The sequence below is a fragment of the Hoplias malabaricus genome, chromosome 2 (genome assembly GCF_029633855.1).
Source record: "Hoplias malabaricus isolate fHopMal1 chromosome 2, fHopMal1.hap1, whole genome shotgun sequence".
NCBI lineage: Eukaryota > Metazoa > Chordata > Actinopteri > Characiformes > Erythrinidae > Hoplias > Hoplias malabaricus.
Window position 1 is genome coordinate 55,095,329 of NC_089801.1, and position 24,836 is coordinate 55,120,164.

At 38.9% G+C, this 24,836-nt stretch overlaps 1 protein-coding gene across 3 annotated transcripts; it reads left to right on the forward strand.

Moving 5' to 3' along the window:
* Positions 1-5,950: 5,950 nt before the first annotated feature.
* Positions 5,951-24,328, forward strand: LOC136687112 (MSL complex subunit 3-like). 3 transcript variants are annotated; one of them, XM_066661353.1, is made up of 13 exons: positions 5,951-6,189; positions 9,037-9,119; positions 9,399-9,494; positions 10,022-10,122; positions 10,253-10,347; positions 10,498-10,626; positions 10,980-11,140; positions 11,433-11,591; positions 12,241-12,545; positions 13,031-13,140; positions 14,811-14,910; positions 16,839-16,923; positions 22,405-24,328. In XM_066661353.1, exons 1-13 carry the CDS (start codon positions 6,091-6,093, stop codon positions 22,502-22,504), a joined length of 1,623 nt encoding a protein of 540 aa, XP_066517450.1. In that variant the 5' UTR covers positions 5,951-6,090; the 3' UTR covers positions 22,505-24,328. The 3 variants fall into 3 exon arrangements, with proteins under 3 accessions (XP_066517450.1, XP_066517452.1, XP_066517453.1); XM_066661355.1 differs by lacking the exon at positions 5,951-6,189 and adding an exon at positions 8,297-8,571 and having other exon boundaries at positions 22,405-24,327; XM_066661356.1 differs by lacking the exon at positions 5,951-6,189 and adding an exon at positions 8,701-8,856 and having other exon boundaries at positions 22,405-24,327.
* The last annotated feature ends 508 nt before the right edge of the window (positions 24,329-24,836 follow it).

Sequence of the window (24,836 nt, forward strand, 5' to 3'; positions counted from 1 at the left end):
CTCGTCCTTGCGAAGATAACAAGCTAATCACCGCAATGATTACGGTTTAAGTATAGGGTGAAGTTAAGGCTAGTAGTGGTTACACAGCAAATTCACCAGTGTTACATCAACACTATTAGTGTGAAATTAACACTGTTAGTGTAATACTTTAACACTCTCTGTGTTAAGTTAACACTAATAGTGTTGGTTTAACACTGGAGGATTTGCTGTGTATGGAGAAGGTTATGGAATTGGAGTCTATCGCCACAATTCATTGAAGCAAAATGTTGGTTTGTGCATTGTGGGGACCTGATGAGGGCATTTTGCCTCATTTGGGTTTAATTTAATTCTGTACACTGCTCTGTCTTACAGCATATGTCATGTTTTGTACTAGGCCCGTCAGTCTTTCATTTTGGACAAACACATTTACATTTCATGCTGTTGAATGTAGCAGGAGTTTGTACTGATCTGTAAACTCACTGCTTTGACCTGGATAGTTTTTTCAAGTTAGGTCGTTATGTTTAGTTCCTCTGTCATTATTTCAGTGGCATAACGAACCTCACCGTCTCTCAAAACTTTAAGTGATTTTCTGTAATAGCATAAAGGTGTTTGATACGGTCACAGAGCTCTTTTTCGCTAAGAGATAATACAGAAAAAAATACTGTACTCTACAAAGATAGGAGTACAAGCTTGTTGGTGTGTGTATGTCTTAGTGTGTGTGTATTTGTGCATGCATTAATTCCTATTATCATAATCCAAGCTATACTGAGCCTTGATAACTTGCTCAAGGAGGCAGGAGAATACACGTCTCACTCATAATCTACACTTTTCTAAAATGTACAAAACTGACAAATCTTTGATCTATGACTGGAGCTAGCTTTTTTTTCCTAGTGAATGTTGTCTTAGGAGAAACTCATATTTCAGAGGAACTTCAGAAGAATCAGTTTTGCCTTTCCTTGTCTGACCCTGTGTGTGTGTGTGTGTGTGTGTGTGTGTGTGTTATGGATATAGAATGACACCGGGAGAAAAAAGCGGATGCACCGTGGGAGACAGGGGGAGGGGTGTTCTGATAAAGCAGCTTATAGAAAAGCGCTGCATGATAGTGATAAGAGCTCAGTCAGATTCTAGCAGTCTAAAAACAGATAGAGGGAAGAGACAGGGAGAGATAAAGGGGCAGAGAGAAAGGGCAGACTGCATGCCAGTAGATGAGAGTTTATTCTTTTATTTTTGTTTACTGAAGCTATGGACAGAAAGGTAAGTACTGAGGTAGTAAAGGCAATAAAAGGGTAATAAGAGTGAGGAACAAAGGACATCAGTTATCTCAAAGAGATTCATATATTACTAGTTAATGTTATAGTAACACATTTCAGTAAACAATGTCAAAAAAAGTCACACCCAAAAGACACTTGGTTAGATTACAAGCATAAGTAAAAGTTAACATATTTCTGTGTAAATTAGATACAAGATAACCCAATTGCACAAGGAAAGTGACAGACATATATATATATATATATATAGTCACTCTTAACAATCATGCAAAACCTGGTAAGCCAACACAATTGCCCCATTGTTTAAGCAGCTTTCATCTTTGTAAGATCTAAGGGTCCATCCTTATACTCTGAGGGGAAAAAAAGTGTACAAAGCAATTTATGTTGTCCTGAGACTAATGAACTGCCCACTCCAGAGCCTCAACGTCACTGAATGTGTTTGGGATTAATCAGAAAATGAAAAAACATCTACGACTGGAAAAAGCTTTATTACAGCTTCAAAAATCATTGAAAAGCTTCACTGAGATATAATAGGGAGAACAGAGCATATATCATTGCTACTCTGGGCTTAAGCACTACAGAAACTGCACTATGTAACTTTTGGAGGAGGGTAGGGAACCGTCAGTTAACTCGACACTAGATAAGGTTCAATGTTTTTGCTCCTGGGCTCCTCCTGCAGTGCTGTGTAATTCAACGTTACACACTGGCCTGATATCAAGGAGGGATTGCTTCCTTCCCTCCTCTGAAAGTTACATAGTGCAGTTTCTGCAGTGCTGAGCCTGGAGTAGAAACGACAGAAACCATATTATCCCTGTATCAGGTCAGTGAAGCATCACAGTTATTTTAAAGCTGCAGTTTTAGAGTATACGTTATTACCTAATGTTCTTTTAACTGATCAATAGACGTACAGCTACAAGACAAAGAACAAAGTGAAAAGCTGGACTACGTGCAGAAGATTGAATGATGAAACAGGACAAAGATGTGGGAGAGAAACAAGCATGAAAGATAGGTAGAAGGAAAGAGGCCTCTTTCCTCTCTCCGTCTCTCTCCATTTCCACACAACACACAGAGAGAGTGGGTGGGACGGACAGAAGGCAGCCAGTGATGAAATCAGTCGAACAGAACGCAAATTGACCCAGGGTCAGCACAGAGGATGACATCACTGCACGTCCGGACCACACAACATACGTGTGCCTCCACGCAAATGCCAAGAGGAACATATTGTTTTAATAGGACTCTCCAGTACGAGGGTGTTGGAAATGGGATGCAGCAAGAACAAGAGGACAAGTTAACTCCATTTTCAGGGAAGAACTAAGTGTATAAAGCATATCCCTCGCCAGTAGGCAACATGAGAAACTATTTTACAACAAATGGTATAAATCAAGAGGCTTGAGTCAGAGACTTGCTCGAGGGGAAGCAGCCTTTCGTTACAAAGATGTTGTCCCACAGTAAAGGTCAGCGCTTATGGCAATCAATACTGCACTTAAGCTTTCCTTTAATATCTCTTCAGAAAAACATTTAATCAGAATTTGTTGGATGTACACAATAAATGACATGTAACACATTTTAACCACAGTTAACTACTGATGTTGTTTCTATGGGTGTTTTCATGCAATAATCCACATAAAAAAAACCATTCATTCATTGTCTGTAACCGCTTATCCAGTTCAGGGTTGTGGTGGGTCCGGAGCCTACCCGGATCACAGGGCGCAAGGCAGGAACACACCCTGGAGAGGGCGCCAGTCCTTTGTAGCGCGACACACACACACACTTTTGAGTAGCCAATCCACCTGAACCATGGGAGGAAACTGGAGCACCTTGAGGAAACCCATGCAGACACGGGGAAAACACACTGAACTCCTCACAGACAGTCACTCAGAGTGGGACTTGAACCCACAACCCCAGGATCCTGGAGCTGTGTGACTGCGAGATTACCTGCTGCGCCACCTTGCTGCCCAAAAAAATAACATTTTTTTTTCCAGTTCAAAACCATCTTAAAATCCCATAGACAATGTCCTGGAGTCCTGGTAAACTTGGAACTGACTGTGATAGAACGAGACAGTGTGGGGTAGAAGGTATTCTCTCTCTCTCTCTCTCTCTCTCTCTCTCTCTCTCTCTCCATTCCTCCGCATCTACAGCTGGGAAAAATTGAAGTCATGCCAAGGGCTTCTAAATTTAGAAAGGAACGTGCAACTTTAAAGCTGACTAAACATATTTAATCCAAAACACTATGAACCACATATTTTTGGAATCTGAGATGTAAACACGTTGCAGTGTATGGAGCGTGTTGGGGTAATAAGATAAGAATTGCACCTCAAGTGTTCTTACGCATGAACAACATATACTTTATGAGTGCACATACCGAGAAGCTATCTTTTAAAATCAAATACATAGCAATGCCTGAGTGCTTCCAAGGAGCTGGGTAGAGTAGCTTAAAGGAACACCGGGTAGTATGTTTACTTTAAAATGACAGCTTCAAAATCATTGTGAAGTTTCACTGACCTGTAACAGGGAGAACAGAACCTCTGTTGTTGCTACTCTGGTCTCAGCACTGCAGAAAGTGCTCTATATAACTTTTGGAGGATAAAGTATCTGCTAAAATATAATGTCTGGCTGCTGCTATTGCAAGTCTCTCTGTAAAGCCTGAAATATACATTCAGGTGTCAGAGCTGTGGTCTTCTGAAAGAGCTGTAGCCTTCTGCTTATCTGAATAATAAGCAACATGAATTGTGCTTGCACCTGAAGCACCAAGCACCAGCTTGCAGGGCACAGAACTGGTTCATGTGAGATGTTGAACTATTGAGTGATAGGAGATTGTCTGAAAAACAAGTATCAAAGTTTTACATTTGATGCCATTTTTCAGTTTTGTTTTTTTTTCATTTAAAACTTAAAAATTTACAATCAATACTTTTGACACCAATCTAATTACAAGAAAAAAACATTTCAGACACTTAGTTCTGAAACACTGAGTTCTCTTTGAACATTCCTTCAGCATGAATGCATTAACAGTCCTTAGGTAAATCCACTCAGAAGAATTGGAACACAACACAACCCACATTACAAAGTGTTCTTCCACACATTTCGTAATATTACATACTTCCACCTGAAAGGCTGCCAATTCACTGACTTACATAGTGCAGGTTTAAAGTACACCATCATTCACCAGTATTTTATTCTAATATGTGAACTAGATAACAAATGTAACACTTTATCCCTCATTTTGCTTACGTGAGATTATTAAGATTACTATTACTATTAAGATAATTACTAATGTAATAATGTTATCTGAGCTGTTGGTCCGCCCCTTTAGACAACTGTGAAATCCTGTGAGAATTCTGAAGGATGCACTTTAGCTGATAATTATTATATTACAAACACAGCTTCCTCTCCTCCAGGTGAGATAAACAAAGAAGGTGTAGACAGAACAGTGATAGTGTAAAGTGAACCGCAGAACTGCATTATGACAAAGAAAGGGACATTTCATTATGACAAATATATTCTAAAACATTTATAAACATGTTATATATCATGTAATATTAAATTCACCATGAAATGTGGTGGTGACATATCGAAAACAACATAAAAATGTGGTTTTGATGCATATTGGCTGTTTATGCCAACTCTACCAAGCGTTACAACAGCTGTATTAACGCCTCTGAATTTTTAGTTGTTTTTGTATTTATTTTTTTATTGGTCAGTGTTGTATTACAGTTGTAGATCATGAAGGATAATTGGAGTGTGACCTCTTGTGGTAGAAAAGCTTAGGTGCGTATTTCCAGCCTTACAGTGACGTTCAAAAAGCTCGTATTTTCTATTTTCTTGTATTGTATGCCCCCCCAATCCTAATTGTTTATCTTCTCATAAACGTTTGCAATACATTTTCACATGCTCTCAGTGATATCTCTCAGAACTACACTGGTTTTGGGTTTCTCTACAGATAAGGGTATTGACATGTTGCTTTTCGCTCCAAAAGTCCTTACTTATTACACAATCATGAATAAGTGTGGACTAAATTCAAATTCATTTTATCACTCCAAAATAATTTCATAATCACATATTTAGACGTTGTTTCCAGTTAATAAAATCTTTAGATGCATTAATACTGGCTAAGATGTAGCTCTATACTTTCTGCTTTATTCAATACATGCAAAATAAATATTCCCGCCTCTGTCTCCATCTAGTCCACTGTCAGTTGCCTGCAGCTGGAAAACCCTGCCCACCAAGTTGATGGGAGTGGTAGATAGATTTTATGACATCCGGATCTCTTTGAATCGTGAAGAATGTGTCCAATCAAAAACATGTACCTCCATTTTTGTAAATTTTTATGTTACTACATCGTTGTAACACAGCGTCTGTCCTTCACACTCTGTGAAATTTCACGATGAATTAACGGACCCATACAAATGCTCCAAATATACTTGGGATAAAATCTTTCACTTTCATTGAAATTTAAGAAGCTTTATTCCTTCCCCTGTAATGCTGCTATTTTGGGAGATACATGATTTTATATGATATATAGATACATTTTTCTATACTATAAACCTCTAAATTCTACACCTTTCATGAACTAAGTTCATTTTGGTTTTATTTAATTATATGTTGTTAATATTACGCAATCCGCTGTTGTTTACATTCTAGCACTATCTTCCCGCCCTTGGCTGTGACGTCAGGCTCGTCTACGGGTGCCTCGAGGGACACGCGGAACACGCTCCGTGGCGTTTTCGATCGGGAAGTTCTCTTCTCCCTTCCATGCTTTTCGGGATGAGGATGAGAGACCGGCGGTGAAGGGGTTAAGGAGCGGGGGGTCCACGATTCCTCCTCTCCTCATCGCCATGATGAACAAATGAACTCTCGGGGAATGAAATTTAAATTCCGCAAAGGAGAAAAAGTCCTGTGCTTCGAACCGGACCCGTCAAAGGCCAAAGTGCTGTACGACGCTAAGGTAAACCCAAAGAGAGCGGGCAGAGCCAAGCGCTGAACCTCACACACTTGTGGAGGCGGCTGAGGTCGTCATTAGTAATGTTGGTGTCCGCTGCAGCGCTGAGGATGTCTGTTTCACTGTAAATGATTTCTGATCGCGCCCCGTCGCCGCTGTAAACTCGGTCTTCGCTCGGAGACAGTACGCAGGCGTTTAAGGGCGGATGTATTCCCCTGTGTTGCTCAAAACACTCGCACATTTAGAGTTGTGGAAAGTTGTGGTGGTACCTGGGAGAGGGGCGGTTAAACGAGCCGTTGTTGATGCGTGTTAGTTCTGGTTTGCAGGCTTAAATGTTGTTAAGCACTACGTTGTCTGATCGCTAGAGCGGGTAATGTTAAATCGACATGTCTAACCAGAACTAACACTGATCCTGGGCCTGTGTGGTCTGTCTGTGTGTGTGTGTGTGTGTGTGTGTGTGTGTGTGTGTGTGTTGAAAACACCCAGGCTATAACAGCAGAAGTCCAACTTCAAGCAAGCTGAATTAATGATATATGTTTTACTATCCTAATGAATATTAAATATAGAAAGTACTGCTTAACTCTAACATAAAGGCCCGTGTTGTGGTTGTAACACCTAGAGGTTCATCACGCAGATGTTTCCTCAACATTAACGTTACACACCCAGCCTCACTCACGCTCGGTAACTTTGAGGGGAAGTCTCGGGGGAGGGGTTGAGGGGCGGGTGCTGAGGGTGATCCTGTAGTAAACAAGCTTTATTTCTGAAAACACACAGGACCATTTCTCAGCCTAGCCGCACCATTTTTAGAGTTGCACAAATGGTTTGATCATGGGCTTGATAAGGCATGCGTTGGCTTGAAACAGCGGGACTCGGGGAGTCTGTCTATATCTATTTATTGTGGGCAGCTCATATAAACCCAGCGTTTAGCCTGTCCTGGTCCCTGAAGGGTCTCGTTATATGTGGCCCAAATATGTTCACATTTCACCAGTGGACAGAACTATGGTACTCCTATGGACCTCACATAATTGTGTTGTCTCAGGTGACACTCGAGAAATTTCTGTAAAAATGATAGAAAAACATTCGTTGTCATGATATCTGTTTTTATGTGGTTAAAATAGGGCCCAGAATTAATTGCGATGAACAATATAATTGACATTTTAAGACCATTTAACAGCATAACAATGCAGTTGCACCTCTTTAAAGCAATGAACTTTTAGCAAAATGTATTAAGAATATTCAGACAGTGTAATTGAAATATCCTAAATAAATAAAACATAAAATAAAACCTCTGTTTTCAAACAAATCATCACAATGGCTGCAGAACAGAGAGGAACTAAGCGAGTGGCTACAATATTGGTGCCATTCATTCTTATGTAAACAAACACGTAAAGTAAACAAAATGGACGATATTGAGGAAATGTCCATATATTGTACGATGTATCGATAATGTGATTATTGCCACAGGCTTGGGCACAGAGGTGGCTAGTCACTAATCTGTGTGTGTTCTCCTTCCACAGGTGAGATTAAATGCAGAGGGTAAATTTCATTGAATTCCTGGCCTATTGTGATAAAATTCGGGCAACATTTTCTCTTTTAATTTGTCTGTCCTATATTTTGCATTACAGGAGGTCCTCGGGTTACGTCAGTCCCGAGTTACGATTTTTCGTGATTACGACACATCTCCCGTTCACTGTATAAAGCCTTGTTTCGACTTAAGTGGTTTTGCGTCGTAAACGTAGTGTTTGGTGTGCGCGGCGGAAGAATACACGGTTACGCGGCTCGGGACCGAGGAGGATAGGTGTTAGGATAGGATAAGTGCGTACAGTATGTTATTTACGTACGGTATGTACGTATGTTCCGATTTACACCGAAAATCGGTTTACGACGCGACGTAGGAACGAATCAACGTCGAGGACCCCCTGTATTTAAAGTCGTCAGGGCTGATGCGCAGTGAGAATGAGTGGGCAATAAACTGCTGTAAACTATAAAATTGAGCACGTCTTGATTTTTGTGTGGTCAATAAACAATAATCTGAAAATGGGCTGTCGTACCTACTACAGTACAAAAAAAACAAATAATACAACAGTACATCGGTTAAAACGCAGTTCGACAGTTTTTCCAGGGCTATGGTCCCTTTAACGGTATCCTGTGATCCAGCCTGGTTTTCCTCGATGGAGAGTGTTTCTCCTCCGGACACAGTGGGGGAGCTGAACACAGGAACCGCTCCCATACCCCGCTCGGTGGCTCGGCCTCTTTGTGTTTGAAAGAGACAGTAGCGAGTTTAAAACGGTTGTATTGAAGTAGTTACGACTTGTACGGGTTGTTCGCTTTTGTAAAGTCGTCTGTGGGAAAAATTGTTCTCCGTACTCTCCCCGAGGCATTTACCCAGTGAGTAGTAAATCTTTATGAACTTAAAACCACTCTGTTTTATATTCTTATGTTGTTTGCCTCACGTGCCTTGTGTTAATACTAATACGACAATAATAAAAAATAAATAACTCGGGTAAGTTCGGCATTTTATTGTCAGTATCGCGTTTTTGGAGCAGTCAGTGCAAACAGTCCGAGCTGGAGTGAGCGGCCGTGTCACAAACGAGTGCCTTATCACTCCATAGTGCACTGACTAGGAATTTAAACAGAGTCCTCTTCACCCAAACGGCGTTTTGAGTTTGAACGGTGTGTGCACAGTTTCTACTGCAGGTTCAGTCCACTGGTTGGGTACAGAGGACACATTTTGTTTTAAAAATCAGTTCAATGCCTAGGTAGGGAGCACAGAAGAAATCCGTGCACCCTAGGGGCGCGTCTCTATTGATATTAAGGTCGTTTGTGTTTTTTAATGCTTTCTGTCTTTTCTAGGTCGTCGACATCGGTGTATGTAAAGATGAGAAGGGCAAGCGGGTCCCAAAATATCTGATTCACTTCAATGGTTGGAACCGAAGGTAAGAAGCCGCTCCACTCCTCCTCCTCCTCCTCCTCCTCGGTTTGTTTAACGGTAGCTCAGTGCTAGGAGCCTGGCAGCTTAGCTCTCCTCATAAAACACGGATTGGACGGTAACCGGCTCCTTTTTTTTTACATTTTCCACGGCTGTACGCATGTACCTTGTTTTCTAGCTCGTTTTTGGTCAGAAATAGGCAGTCCTGTGTTCTCTGGCTGTGGTCGTGGTCATGTATGCCACCGAGCTCCTGTTTGTAACGGTTTCCTTGCTCTCTTCTCCTCAGCTGGGATCGCTGGGCTGCAGAGGATCATGTACTCAGAGATTCGGAGGAAAATCGAAAATTACAACGTAAACTGGCACGCAAAGCTTTGGCTCGCATGTAAGTTTATTTCTTACATTTATTTTTGGTTTAAACAAAGACCCCTTTTGCGGCGTAGTGTCGCTGTCTCACAGCTCCAGGGTTCTGGAGGTTGTGGGCTCGAGCCTCGCTCCACTGTCTGAGAGGAGTTTCGTGTGTTCTCCCCGTGTCCACGTGGGTTTTTTCCCACGGCCCAAGAAACACGTTGGCAGGTGGATTGGCGACTCAAAAGTGTGAGAGTGAGTGTGTCGCCTTGTGAAGGCCAGGATGTGTTCTTACCTTGCACCCTGTGATTCTGGGTAGGCTTTGGACCCACCCTTTTATCCTCAAACCATCAAATTGTCCTACAAGTCACAACTTATTGAACTAGGCCTTAACGTTTGTCTTGGGATTTTGAGGTTCATTGTCTGCTAATCTGTTAAATTTAACTAGAATAATGCAGTTCATGTCAGACATATCTGAATGATTTTGTTGACATGTTAACAGTTTTATTATGACAAAAGTGAAAAAAAAAATCTTATTAACATTTGAAGTATTGTTCCTGACAGGAGGAGGAGGGGATGGAGGAAGCGACGTTGTCGTTTGCCAGGTGTTAACTCTGTGCTAAAAGGCTTACCTGAAGAGGAAAGGGAGGAGAGCGATGACGCTTGTAAGTGTGGTTTAGAAATGTTTTTTGTCTCTTTATATAATATTTTAAATGATAAATGCAATATATTTATCTTTGTCCCTGAATGTGACTATGTCAGTTTCTTTAATGCTTTGTGTGCTCTGTTGTCCAGCTTTGATCTCGTCATCTGAAGATAGTGACGAAGACGATTCTGACCCTGAGTCTTTAAAAAGTGAGAGTGAGTCATCTGAGGACCTGGACGAAATGGTAAAGTACTAGGTTTTGAAAGAAGCGGGAGTCTTACACTCTAGAGTATAATCTGTTCTTTTGTTTTTGCTAGACAAAGTTTGTAATATGTACTACGTTCTAGCAGTCTTACTTAATTTGGCCTCTGGGAACTGGTGTTTTTCTACTCAGAGAGAAGAGCAGGAGTCGCACACAAAGCGGGAAAACGAGGATAAGATCATCACCATAAATATAGACATCCCTGAAGTCCTCAAGAAGAGACTGGAGGAGGACTGCTATTATATCAACAAAAGAAAGAAGGTAGTTACTTGTATATGTGTTAAATCAAAAAGAATTGTCTTCTAACGTTAAGTTTTACCTTGATATCTACATAAAAAAAATCTGCTCCAAGTTTTTTTATTTTATTTTTATTTGTTTTTATTTTTTTTTTCTCTTCTTATTAATGTTGTCCCAGATTTGTCTTTTCAAAATGTCTTTATCAACCAGTAGATGGCATTAGTGTACACTATACTGCCACATAACTACATAACTATAAATAAATAATAGATTACACAGCCAGGTCTGATCTAGTGTTCTGAGAGTTTTCTCTCAGTCTTAGGCTCTGATTCTTGTGGCATTGATTGATGTGGCTGACACTTAACATTCATCTTCAGCTGGTGAAGCTCCCATGTCAGATGAACATAGTCAACATTCTGGAGTCCTACGTGAAGCACTTCACAATAAACGCTGCCTTTTCTGCCAATGAGCGATACCGACACCCTCAGAGCTCAACACAGTCCAATATGAACCCTCACTATGTACCACCAGAGAAGAAGTAAGTTCTGTTGGGATTACCTCACTCTGAGGCCTCACCTGTACATATCCAGATATATTTAAAAAACAAAGGTTTTTGTCATTTTCATAAACAAACATACAGGCATGACTTTTTAAATGAACGTTAATGTTGAAAGCTTTTCAAACATTATGAAAGTGGACATATCTTTCTCTCTCTGATGAGAATGTAGTCAGCCAATAATGTGTATAGATGCGGGGGGTGATTGTAATGTAGGGATCTTGTTTAGGAGTTCAGGGTGGAAACTGATTGGTGTGTTAATCTGTGTTAACAGTGAGGAGCTCTGTAAAGAGATGGTGGATGGTTTGAGGATCACCTTTGACTTCACCTTGCCATTAATCCTCCTCTATCCCAACGAGCAGGCTCAGTTTAAGAAGGTCACATCGTCCAAATTCTTCCAGCCTATCAATGATGGTGCAGGATGCTCTACTAGGTATGGACTGGTGTTCAACAGATGTGTTAGTGTCGTGGCCCTGGTTTAAAACAGTTTGACAGGATGCAAATATTTCCTTTTGTTTTGTCATATTTAATGATACAATTAAATAAATGCAGTATTTATTAAATTAGTAATTAATAAAATATATGATTAGGATCAAAACAGTAGCCCTGGGCAAATTTTGTCCATTTTGTGCTGATGAGTGTCAATCCACAAAACACAACAGAACCAACTGCACCATAGTGCAGGAGCCCTTCATATATAAGACACACAAAAATAAATAGAGTCAATCAGCATCTGAATTTATTACTGAAACATGATGATAAAGTAATACAAACTCTGCTCAAACCCTTGCTATCCTTCACTATGCAAAACAAACACGGTGCTGCACTAAGTAGCACCCCCCTAGAAACCATTCCTGTGGAACCAGCAGTAAATCTTTGATAAAAATTGTTAGCTACAACGAAAACTAAAACATAAAATAAAAAAATAAAATAAATATTGTTATCGGCTACTCCAAAGTGCTAATTATCGGTTATTGTATCGGCCAAAAATATTAAAAATCGGTGCAACCCTAATCACATTGATACCTTCGGAATTGAAAGAAAAACACAGCCGCCTTTCACTTCTCTCATTCGTTTGCTAGGATTCTCCGGGACCGCTCGCCTAGTCCGGGTCTGAACCCCTCCACTCCTCAGTCCACAGACAGCCAACCTCCTCTATGTGATACCCCCGTCACCACGGCAACCACACCTAAGCGCCGCCGCTGCAACTATCCCGATTCAGACTCCACTCAATCTCTCAGACGCTCCACCCGCAACACCTCCGGTGGAGAACGGACCGCTGAAGGAGGAGGGGGCGGGAGCAGTAGCAGTGCTTCACCTCAGCCCAAACGCAGACACTCTGAAGCTCCAACACCACTGCCCAAATTCTTCCTCAACCTGGAGAAAAGTGAGTGCAAATAATAATGCAGAAGAGACTGAGAAAGTGACGTGTCAGTTGCTATTGTCTGCACAGGTTTTCTCTGCATGCTTCAATTGTGGACTGGCACCCTGTCCAGGGTGTGTTGCTGCCTTGCCCCCTAATGATTTCAGGTAGTTTCCAGACACACTGTGCCCCTGATAAGGATAGAGCGTTTACAGAAAATGAATATCAAATATTGGCCTTTTCCCTCATTATTTTTTATAATTTATTTGACTAGATATTACTGCCCTATGCATTTTATACAGTCAGAATTATGCTTACTGTGTTTAAGTCTGTATCATACAGTACTGTATACACTCAGTAACAGAAGCCCTTAAAGAAATGCCTTCATGTGTCCACTAGATGGCACTTGTTCTCCACTCTGTATGTTACTTGCTTGTAGGTAAATGGTGAAAACTTGTTTGCCTGCCTTTTGCTTAGCATTTTAACTTGGAAACTTTATTTATATACAGGAACTCCTGTCCACAGTGGCTCCTCGTCTCCGTTGCCTCTAACTCCCAGTAAGGACGGCAGTGGCATTTTTTCAGGGCTGGAGACCCGCCGCAACAACGAACTGAATGAAGTGAGTTTTGTACTTAATTAAGTTAAGATGCTGAAGTACTCAATATGCTTAAATTCATATTATGGATTATTCACTGTTTTTCCCTTCAGAGATTATTAAACTATTCTCTAAAGTATCCACATTTTTCATACCATCAATATTAACACGGTATACAGTGTTACTGTGCTTGTGTGCACTGTCAGGCTGCAGTGAGCATCATATGTTAGCACAAAATTGAGTGCAGGGTTTAGCTCTGTGGTTTAGCTCAGCACAGTGCACTCCGACATGGATTTTCAATGAAACCTGTTTCTGAGAGAGCAAATTTGGTGGCTGATGTTGGAGGCACATTAAAGTTAAAAAATAAGTGAAATAAGACAGGCTCTACACTGTTTAACAGGTACTTGTGGTTCAGCACACCACAGTAGATGCTTTTCCAGCAAACTGAGTCTCAAATCTTAAATATTTATATTTATATAAATCTGCACCTCATACGTGTGAGCAGAGTCAAGTGAATGGTCTTCGGAATATTTATTCCATCCATCCATCCATTATCTGTAACCGCTTATCCAATTTAGGGTCGCGGTGGGTCCAGAGCCTACCTGGAATCATTGGGCGCAAGGCGGGAACACACCCTGGAGGGGACGCCAGTCCTCCACAGGGCAACACACACACACACACATTCACTCACACACTCACACCTACGGACACTTTCGAGTCGCCAATCCACCTGCAACGTGTGTTTTTGGACTGTGGGAGGAAACCGGAGCACCCACTCGGACACGGGGAGAACACACCAACTCCTCACAGACAGTCACCCGGAGCGGGAATCGAACCCACAACCTCCAGGCCCCTGGAGCTGTGTGACACTACCTGCTGCGCCACCGTGCCGCCCGGAATATTTATTTATTTATTTTAATCTGTTTCCCATCCTCCTGTTTTCAGTGTGACATCAACACTAAGTGTTCTCCAACAGCACCCCCTCCTCGTGACTCTTTAAATGCACATGGATTAACTCTGAGGCCTTGTAGTTAACATGTAGAAACAGAACAGAAATATGACAGACTACACGTGTCATTATGTATTTTTAAATACAGCGCTATACCGTATTACCATTATACCGCCCAACCCTACTACCAACGCCTAATCCATATTACAAGAAGAAAACACATTTTACATTTGAAATACAAATAAAACTGCTATATTTAACTGCAGATAGTGGCTACTTGTTTCTATCACCACCACTGTGATGAAATCAAAATTTGTAAGTTTCTCTACAGTGTACAACTTCACATCAGATTACATTTCAATTAATATATGTGAAATTGTATTGTAGATGCATGTTTTAACAATCAGTGTAATTCTTCTATAGGTTATTTAAGTTTCAAATGGTGTTTCAGGCACTGAGATGTAACATTGTGAAGCTACACAATGGGACACTGTCACTCTGATTGTGTAGCCTGGCTGACTATCAGCACAGCTGCAGCAAACACCTGCTCCTCTTTCTGCTCTGTTTAAGATAAAAACATCTGCAGCACACTTCCTCCAGTCCTGCAGCTGCTTAATCAGAGCCATGAAATAGTCCCTACACTTTATTTATAACTGATTCATCTGTGCTTCTGCCATGAGACAGGAAAAGTAGATCTGTTAATCTGGTCATGCTCAGTGACACTCAATCCCATCACGTGCTCTAGGTTCTGAGCTGGAGACTAACGCCTGATAACTACCCTCTGAGCGATCAGCCCCCACCACCATCATATCTGTACGGCTCCCAGCACCTGCTTCGGCTTTTCGGTGAGTGACCACTCCAACAATCTTCCCGTCAGAAGCTTGTGGATAGGTTCCCGTTTTATTTACTTATTCCTCCCTTGCTCGCATCATGTAAAAAATAAATAAATAAATTGGCTTTTTAAATTATGTGCACAGTTCATGAAAAGTGGACACACAGAAACGGAGGAAAACATTTTGATTCAAATCTTACCACAGAACGTACAGAAATCATACTGTTTACAAAGGTGGCCTCATCACAATAACATACTTTTGTCTGAATCTTATTTTCATTTATATTTTGAAAGATATTGAATAAAAGACACAGGCTTCCTGAAGCTTCATCCCAAAATTCAAAGTAATTCATTTTAATGGAATACATGCTGCCGCTGACATTGTTCCTTGATGTTCCCCACAAATACGTGTCTCTAAGGACCACTTAGCAACTTTCTACGACTGCATTACATTAAATGAAATAAAAATGTACACAGAGATAGGCACTCAGGCTTTTGAGTCTAAGACAAATACACAAATGCTAATCATCTGTTGCTTGTGATGCAGACCTTTCAGTATTTAACAGTAGTTTGTAAAATAACCTGTAAAATCATTGTTTAGACAAAACAACTCTTCGTACCAAGGAGGAGTTTATGGTTGTTTACAAAATAAGCAAATGTTTGCACATTTATTTGTTGTTTCTTCTGAACGTTTGAAATGGTTAGATTTATACTAAAATAGAACGTAATGAAATGTCATTTAAATAAGAAAAATATTAATTTAATATAGTTTATATTAATATAACATTTATTTTGATGCAATAGTTTGTTCTTGAAATGAATACAATTTCAGTGTTTTTTCATATTGCCAAGAATATTGTGAGTTGTTTTAGCCACTTCACCATGTTGTTACACACTGGGTGTTCTTGTGAAAACATCATATATTAATTCAGTAGTTGCTAATAGTGTCAATTATAATTCTTAGAAAAGGAGAAGAACTGTAATCTTCTACACATCTGTTGTTCTGACATCAGTCTGATTAAGCTGCTAATCAGATATGCTCCGCCTGTAAACATAGCTGTTCTCTACCTTTCCTTTAGTTTAAAAGACTCAAGTGATCTGTGCAAACTACCTCTTTAAACTTTGAGGAGTTTAATGTGTTTTTAAGAGGTGTTTTCCAGAACATTTCTGCATGTGATTCATAGTTGCCATAGCTCTTTCAATATTTGTGAGGATCCATGGACTCATGATCTACTTTATTCCAGAATATTCCTGAAATATATATATAAGTTGAAAGATTTCTCTTTAAGAAATCACATTTACTTACACATTATGCCACCATACTAATGATGTGTTCCCATTTTACACTCAATACTCAGTTGTACCTGTGTATGTTGTGAGCGTATTGTTCAGACAGAGGTCTCTTTGTCATATACCATATTACCAAGTATCACATTTTAAGCCCCAAACTGGACATGAAACTTTCAGTTAGGGCTGGACAATATGGCACAAATTTCTAATCGCAATATACTTCTTAGTTTTGGTCAATACGATTATAATTCCTGTATCAATATGAACAGTATACAGCCCACAGGAAAAACTTCCAAGAACAAACAAGAAACATCTCCATCAAACATAAACCTATTTTTAAATTTGTAATTTTTGGTTTGTAAATATAAATATTTTATACAAACTGATACTCTATACAGTATACAAATTGAGTGTGCTGAACTGATAATGTTGTAAATAATTTAGATTGAAAAAACAAAAGTTTAAAAAAAATAAATCCAATATATTGAAATTGAATTATTGTCCAGTCTTACTTTTCAAGACCTTTTTGTTTTTCTTCTTTTATAAAAGCACACACATTTGTCTTAAGAAAATGATCTGATTTGAATTACGTTTACTTGTAACCTCTACAAAAAAAAAATCAAATAATATTTCTTTGCTATCTTTCCACAGTGAAGCTTCCAGAGATCCTTGGGAAGATGCACATGCCTGAGAAGAATCTGAGAGCCTTGGTGAAGCACCTGGAGCTTTTTCTCAGGTATTTTCCAGTACACTGTTGAGAAGTTCTTGATGCTTTTATTCCAGTTAGCTTAACACTTACCCTAAATATTTAAGGAATACTTGGAATATCAAATAAATAAACACTATTCACTACTACAGTCAAAAGGTGTTATGTTTATATTCCACCAGATCAGGAATTAGAGCTTATTTTGTTTTTCACAGAACCATGATGTGGCAATTTGTAAATAATTTTATAAATTAGAGCTAATCTTATATTTAAAAAAAAAAAAAACACTCTCAGAGGGCTTTTCTGCTAGAAGTATGGGTCGTGCTTTATTACAGGGCCAACAAAATAATTTGCTCTTAACTAGTCCACAGTATCCATCTCAGCTTCTCCCATGTTTTTAGAACAATTCTCTTTATAAGTACAATATAATATAAGTACAACATTTACAGTAATTATTTGTTTATGTACGATTGCAAATGTATAATTATTTTCAATGAACAACGTCAAATATAAAAAAATATTTAAAATAAGTTGATTTACTCATTTGTATAGAACATAAAAAAACACATTTGACTCAAAATGGAAAATGTTTGGCAGTTAATTCAAGCCCTGCCTAGTAGAAGGCTCACTACTGAATCACAGTCACAAATTGGCGAGTAGGGCATCAGGAAACATTGCAAGTGTAGACTGAACCAGAATAGAATTGTTGATGTGACGGATGTCCCTAGAGCACTGTCTGTTCACACTGACTTCATCGATCAGCTGAGCTGTTTCCTCGCTCCCACAAACACCACCCTGACTCTCCCTGAGCACTGGGAAAACTAAACAGGGCAAAAAAGGCACATGTACAGGTCTTCAACCTTTTGAAAATACCAAAGAGCAGTTAGATATTCTTGTAATGAGTTGGACCCCCCAAGTGTGTTGGTCTGGTAATTTGAACATTCACTTATCTGTTGTACAGATTGGGAGGTAGCAAATGACAGTGAGTACAATAGCTGCTTTGTACTGTAAGGATGGAAAAGATCAGATGGATTGAGGTGTTATTTGTTGCCAGCGCCGATTTCCTGTCTAGAGAACGGTATATGTGTGTGAATTCACTTTAAAAGTGAGCGGGATCAGTGGGCGTTACACAAGCCTCCGAACTAATCTTTAAATCCTGCCCAGCGATCTTCAGCTGGCCCCAAATCCTAGGGATTTATTATTCTCCTCTCTAATCAAACTGCTGCAATGCTGCCTCCAACCAGCACTGAGCACTGTGGAGCTGTTTTGGAGCTCTGATTTTTGAGAGAAGCCACGCTTGTTACTGTGCACACTTAGAAATACTGTTGTGTTTTAGTGAAACAAGCTGCAGTTTTACCAGAGATGTCTTTGGAAATATGAAGAGATGGTCTGGTGTTGCAAAGTCCCAGACCAGTCATTAATCCCAACTTTTATAACTGGAACTAGCTCATGAAATTTGATAGTTTGACCTCCCCCGAATAGAACCACCGGGATGTGTCTCAGAAACGGTTCCGTACTTGATAAATATTTGTCAGAACATGAGACAAAATGCGTGAAGTTTACAGTCTGAAACAGATTTAGGTCTAGTAGAATTTAAAAATAAATAAATGTAATAAATATCTTCACCTTAAGTGTAGAGTAACCAAGTTCTTAATACCACAAGACAAAAATATCATAAATATTTAATAAGCTTTTTATGTCTGCACTTGCCTTCTGGTTTTTAGAAAGTGTATTAGTGACTGTCATGTTAAGCTATTTTAATTTCTAAATTATTCAATTTTGTATCTGTGTTATATTTGTATATTAGCTAGATCCAAAACACCCACATCAGTGTTCTAAAAAACCTTACTCATGGCTTTTAATAACGCAAAAAAATTTTTTTGAAGTGGACCCAAACTATCAGAAAGCATTGCATGATGGGATAGAGAAGTAAATAGATTTCAGCAAGAATGATTGAGGTTAATCCCATCTGTTGTGTGTGTGCACATGCATCTCTGGTCATGTGTGGCTGATGGTGTGTTTTTTCTCTTTGAGAAAAAGAAATTGAGACCATGGGGGTATGTCTCTGAACCAGTTCTGAGATGGTTTTGCAGAACTAAAAATCAGTCCCACCTTTAATAATTAATTCCAAACTGTAACCTTGTCTTATTTTAGTTTGTGATTTTGTTTAGTTTTGAGTGGTTCCTCCTGCTTTGAGGGAGTTTTTTTTCTTGTCATTGTTGCCTTTGGCTTGCTCACCTGGGGGATTTTTTTTTTAAATATTTATGTATTTTAATGATGTTGATATTTGATCTTATTACTGGATTTCTGTAAAGCTGCTTTGCGACATCATTTGTAAAAAAAAAAAAAAAAAAGTGCTTTAGAAGTAAATTAGATCGGATTTACATGTTAAAACATGAGTTGGATTTAGTTTGCAATTAATTAGAAGCCATGGTTGTTGCACTATATTAATAATACTGGGTAAAGAATTCTTCATTTTTTCCCCACTGATGAGAATAATTTGTTTGCGGTGAGATTAGGAACCCATGCAGTGGGGGTAGCTAAGATGAGATGGCAAGATCTAGCGGATTTGGCCGAGCAGAAGATACTAAGGACATTCCGGATTATTCTCCTGATTAGACGGGGAGCTTTTCGCCCGCAAACTTTGGCGAATTGGGTTATTTAAGGCAAGTTGCCATCCCACCTTAGGGGGGCTGTGTGGAAAGCTTTTCTCTTTGTGAGTGGCCCCAGGATCTGTGACAGCTTTTGATTTTTGTGTTCAATCTGATTAAGCTGTGATGGATGTGTAGTCTTTTTGGTTGAAAAGCAGAACACTTTGGACATGAATTAATTTTTGTTTGCCCTATAATAGCTGTGGTAGTGGTTAGTGTTGGGCTTCTGATTGTCACAATGCAGCAGGAATTAGGGTGGTCCTCGGATGGAAAGTTCTTCAAGCTGCATTTCAATATTTTTATTTCACTTATGAAGAAAATTAGTTAGAATTTCATATGATTTTATTAGTCATTTAGTGCTGTTACGTAAACCCTTGCTTCTATACATCACTCGTGTAGTGGATTTGCCTTTTATTTCTGCAAAGTAAAAATATTCACCACCCACTCCACCCATAAATGTGTTTGGTTACACAACACAGTTCTAAGGTTTAAATCATTTTATGATTGAATAATCTTGACAGTTTGACCAAGCCTATTATATCAATTGGTAAGTAATGAAAAATATAAGAAAATAACTTATCCACAAGCAACCATTAAGACCACCTCCCTGCTGTTAATTCTCTCATCTCCCCACAGTTTGTAATTGTACCAAGTGCTCCTTTATGTTCAGTGGAGCTGAGAGAATGGACTGTGAGTGTAGAAAAAGGGAGGTTGTTATATTGTTGTTCAACTCAAATGAGACACTATAATAAAGCCATATAGAAACCATATTTGGCACCCATCTTTTAAAAATAAGAATTTTATAAAAGGAACGTCCTTATTTTGGTTTAAGCGCATTTTAAAGGGCTAGATACTGCTCCTCCAATTTTAAGGATTTCACAAGATATTGGAACATTTTACTGTGTGGTTTTGATAAGCAAGGTCAAGTGAAGCTAATGGATGTTTAAATCTAGATAACAAACACCACTCCAGCTCATCCCGAACGTGTTGAGTAGATGATTTGGCAATTGAGTAAAACCACATATTGAAGTGCTTTTTGCTCAAGTGTGATATATAAACTCCTGAAAGGTCCGAGTACTGATCATTACATAGGTGAGGAGTCTGTCCCTTCACCCACGTTTGTGCTTCTTTATTCTCCCCCTAGGATGGCCACAGTTTTTAACAACTTTTAGGTAAATAAAATTGCTTCTTTGATAAAAATTTATTGAAAAGTGGAGTGTCCCCAAACTTTGGAGATGGAGCCTAGCCCAGATGAAGTGGACACAGTTCTTATCCTCTCTGGCTGTAGTCTGTCTGACAGTGATGTGGCTCTGTGTCAAAACTGAGGCTTCTTTTCCCTAAAGCTCCTCCGCCGTCACGTTACTTAGCAACACGGAAGTAGAACTCAGCCAGCGTTTTAGAAGGACGTCTTAAGAGAGAAAGAAAAAGTGGCACGCAACACACACACAAAATCCCAAAGACTGGCACTCCACACAGACTGAACCCATGTTACAACATCTTCAGAGATTTACACAGGCGCCAGTCTTAGTCTGCAGTTTTTGGGAGTGTATATATATATATATATATTAGTCAAACGCAGTATGGACTACATGTGTATAAAGATGAGTGCATTTAACCAGTTTAAATGTATTCATCATTCAAAATGTGCAATTCAGCAAAAGAAAATATAAATTAATTTTACAGTAGAAGAAAATGATTGTTGTAATACTACTGCTGCACAACTTTATAAAATGTTGTCAAAATGCCTTTTTAGTATTGATTACCAGTATTTTAAATTTCATAATGATTCAGAAGTGGCTTATAATAAATAAATAAATAAAAAATCAAATGTAGAACAAGCAAAGAAAAGCTTGCAGCTTATTAGTAGTCAACAACAACAAAAAAAAGCAGTGTTATTGTTGAATCACTCATTTCCTATGGTTCCCAGTACTTGTGGAAAAACCTATTTGAATATCTTCTAGTGTGTAGCTTGTATTATTAAAGAACAATAACAATCCTACAAGCCATTGTCCACTCACAGGACAAATAATATAAAAACATGTTTTAATGAGGAGGGCGGGAGTCCTTTGAACATTTTCGTAGAAAATTCATACGTCACACCACCTTGAAACACATTAAATGTATTAGATACATGGTACTTCTAGGTAGATTTAATATAGTAACTCTACATGCTCATATTTCAGATAAAGTGTTTACCTAGCCATAGGGATTTAAAAAATAAAAATAAATAATTTATTCAGTTAGTTCCTCAATGTTTTAACCCTTTACTGGTGTTCTGAATAATCTTTGAGCTTTTTCAGTGTATTCAGAAAGCCTGGTGTGTTGGGAAATTTGCTAAACATGCGCTGTTCACTTCCTGAGCCCTCATGGCAGGATATGGGGAGTAGGCACTTCTGTGCTCTATTTAGCACTGATAAAGTGATTAATTAGCCCTTGTTCCGGATGAACACACATACGCTTGTGGCTGTGTACAGACTTATTTATTTATTAAGTCATTTATATATTTATTTTTCTCCCTGCATAATGTTACAGGACATGTTATTACTGGCAAAGGTGTAGAAACTAGGATGATTGTATTTTTTTTATTATTATTATTTTTTAAATAATTCTAAATGTTAAGTTTATATTGGATTGTGTGTTTGTGTTTTTACTTTTGATATGTTTTATATTTTAGCCAAATTTATATATTATAATATGTCAAAAATGTTTGATTTACTACTGTAAAAATAGCAGTGCTGCATCTACAAAAATGGACTTTGGTTTTTGATGCATTGGGAGGAACATTTGTTTCATTTATTTATTTTATTTATTTAAGTATTTTTTAAATCAAGTCCTATTTCTGACTGTGTCTCTTGGGCAGGTTTTTGGCAGAGTTTCATGAAGACTTCTTTCCGGAGTCCGCGTACGTGTCAGCAACAGAAGCCCATTACTGCATGAAGCAGCCACGGCCAGTCAGCTGAAAGACCGCTCCTGTGGAACCCCATGTTCTGTCTGACCTCTTCAGTGTGTTGTCTGCATTGCTACTGACTGCCAAGCTCTCTGTCATTGTACTTTTTGACATTTCAAAGCTTCTCAAGTTGCCTGGAGTCTGACCGACTTGCATTGTCCACTCTCGTCCGCTGGTAGAACAAAGGCATTTGTTTATTTTTATTATTTTTTTTAAAACGTTTTGCTTTTTGGACATCGTGGCTTAAGAGTGGACGTTGTCCTTTTGTTTTTCAGCTTGCTTTTTGCTCAGAAGGAGGCCGGCATCTCTTTTGCCGTTTCTCCTTTCGCTTTGTCTCTTAATGCTCAGCAATTGTACTCTCTCCCCAGCAATGTAGCCTTCATGCTTCTGGCTCCTCCTACTTTTCTCAGTTAAGCAAGCGACAAAAGCAACAAGAGACTTTCTTCTGAGGTCCTTACATTTGAACTGAGGAGACCTGTGCCCCATATGTACTTTCTGCTTGTTCCATTGAGCTGGAAATGTGCTAACTTTGTGTTTTTCCTCCTTGTCACCAAGGCAAGTGATCACTTGTTTGAGGCCCTTTGTGCCATAGCTGTTACTTTTTGTGTTCTGTTTTCTCTGTAATTTAATCGGGAATTCAAAGTATTAAAAAAAAAACGCTACATACTTTAGGTTTTGTTATAAAGTCATTCCGAGTGGTTTTATGTGAAATGAACTATAGAGAATCTGTGAACCTACACGTTTTAAGTTGTATTTGTAACATACATGGTGAGTAACAGTTTGTGGGTGTTCAGCACACCTCTTAAGTTTCTTTCACATCAGAGCACTCTGTATGAATTTCTTCCAGTCTCAGTGATTTGAATACAGCAGAGACTTTGTAAATTCAGTGGAATTTCATTTTACACACAGGAAAAGATATGTAGGAGCTAGCCTTCCATCCTGATAATTTATTAGGAAGTAAGTTACACAATCTTATATTTGGTCAGGATTATAACTCTGAAGTTGGGCTACAACTCGTGATCACAGTCTGCCTCTGTGCTACAAATTCATTTGTAAAACTGGTTGATATTTAACATGAATGTTGATATCTTTATTCATCAAAACCCCTAGAGGATCCCTCAGCTCTGAGTGGTCAAGATTATCACAGCACACTGTAAACTACTGTGATAGTTAGATGTCTCATTTGTGTGCTGAAGCATTCTGTGGCGTGATGTGTTGCAAAAGCCAATATCGCTGAAACAATTAAACTATCCAGAGTGTAGCCCTTTGCAGAAGCCCTGTTCATCAAGGATCTCAGACTAAGAATGCTTAAATAGGACTAGCCTTTTCCTGATTAAAGACCATATTCGTCTTTTCAGTTCTGCATATTTAGAAAGCATTTTTCTTTGCAAAGCAAAGTTTCCACTTGTTAATAGAAATTTAACAATTTAGCAACCTTGTGTTCATAATGCTTTGTAAATTAATGTGTAATATGCTGATTGACATAAGCATGTATTGTATCTTTTCAGTAGTTGTAATTACATGTAAAAGAAGTGTATAAGAATTCAGACATAACAGTTCTCTGGTTTACAATGTTCTTATGAACACTATGATTCATCAATCAGTTATGCAGGATTGTTATAAAGTATTGTACATGCCATATAACACATTTATGAAGCCTTATGAATTCAGGGTTCATATAAAGCCCTGCTGAAATTTTTGTTAAAATGTGAAAGTTAATTACAAATATGTGAGGAATGAAAATGTATATATTCAGTTTCTCCCAGTCACTGTTTTTTTCCCCTGTGTATAGCAGACTTGAATAAATCCAAATTATTTTACATTTATTTGAAATGAACTGCTGTGAAGATGTGCTTTCACATGTCTTGAAGTTATTTTATGTTGCCATAAGAAGAGCTGGAGTACAGCTTGTAACAGGTATAAAACCGCCGTCCTCTTTCTCCTTTTCGGACAGTTCGTCTCTCACGTCTGAGATGTACAACTCTGTGGAAGGGACCACACAATCTTAATGAAATCTTCTTGTGATCCAGTAGCTGACCTAAAATGTATAATAGTTCTATTGAGATGGAATTTCTAAGCCGTTCTCTTTTAGAGTACTGAGTGAATAATCAGTCATACGACTCAAAACCCAGCATTTTTTTTTCTGGTTGCTTTAAGAATACAGGCGGCCATCTGTACATGTGTGTTCTTCATCCACAGATTCAACTAAACGCAGTGTTTAAAAAGAAAAAAAAGCAAAACTGTAATGTTACTAAGAAGTTTTACTTGTCCCAAAACATACACATAAGCAGTATCATACAGAACAGCAACTGTGAGCCGAAAAGCATCCCCATCAGGCAAGCCCC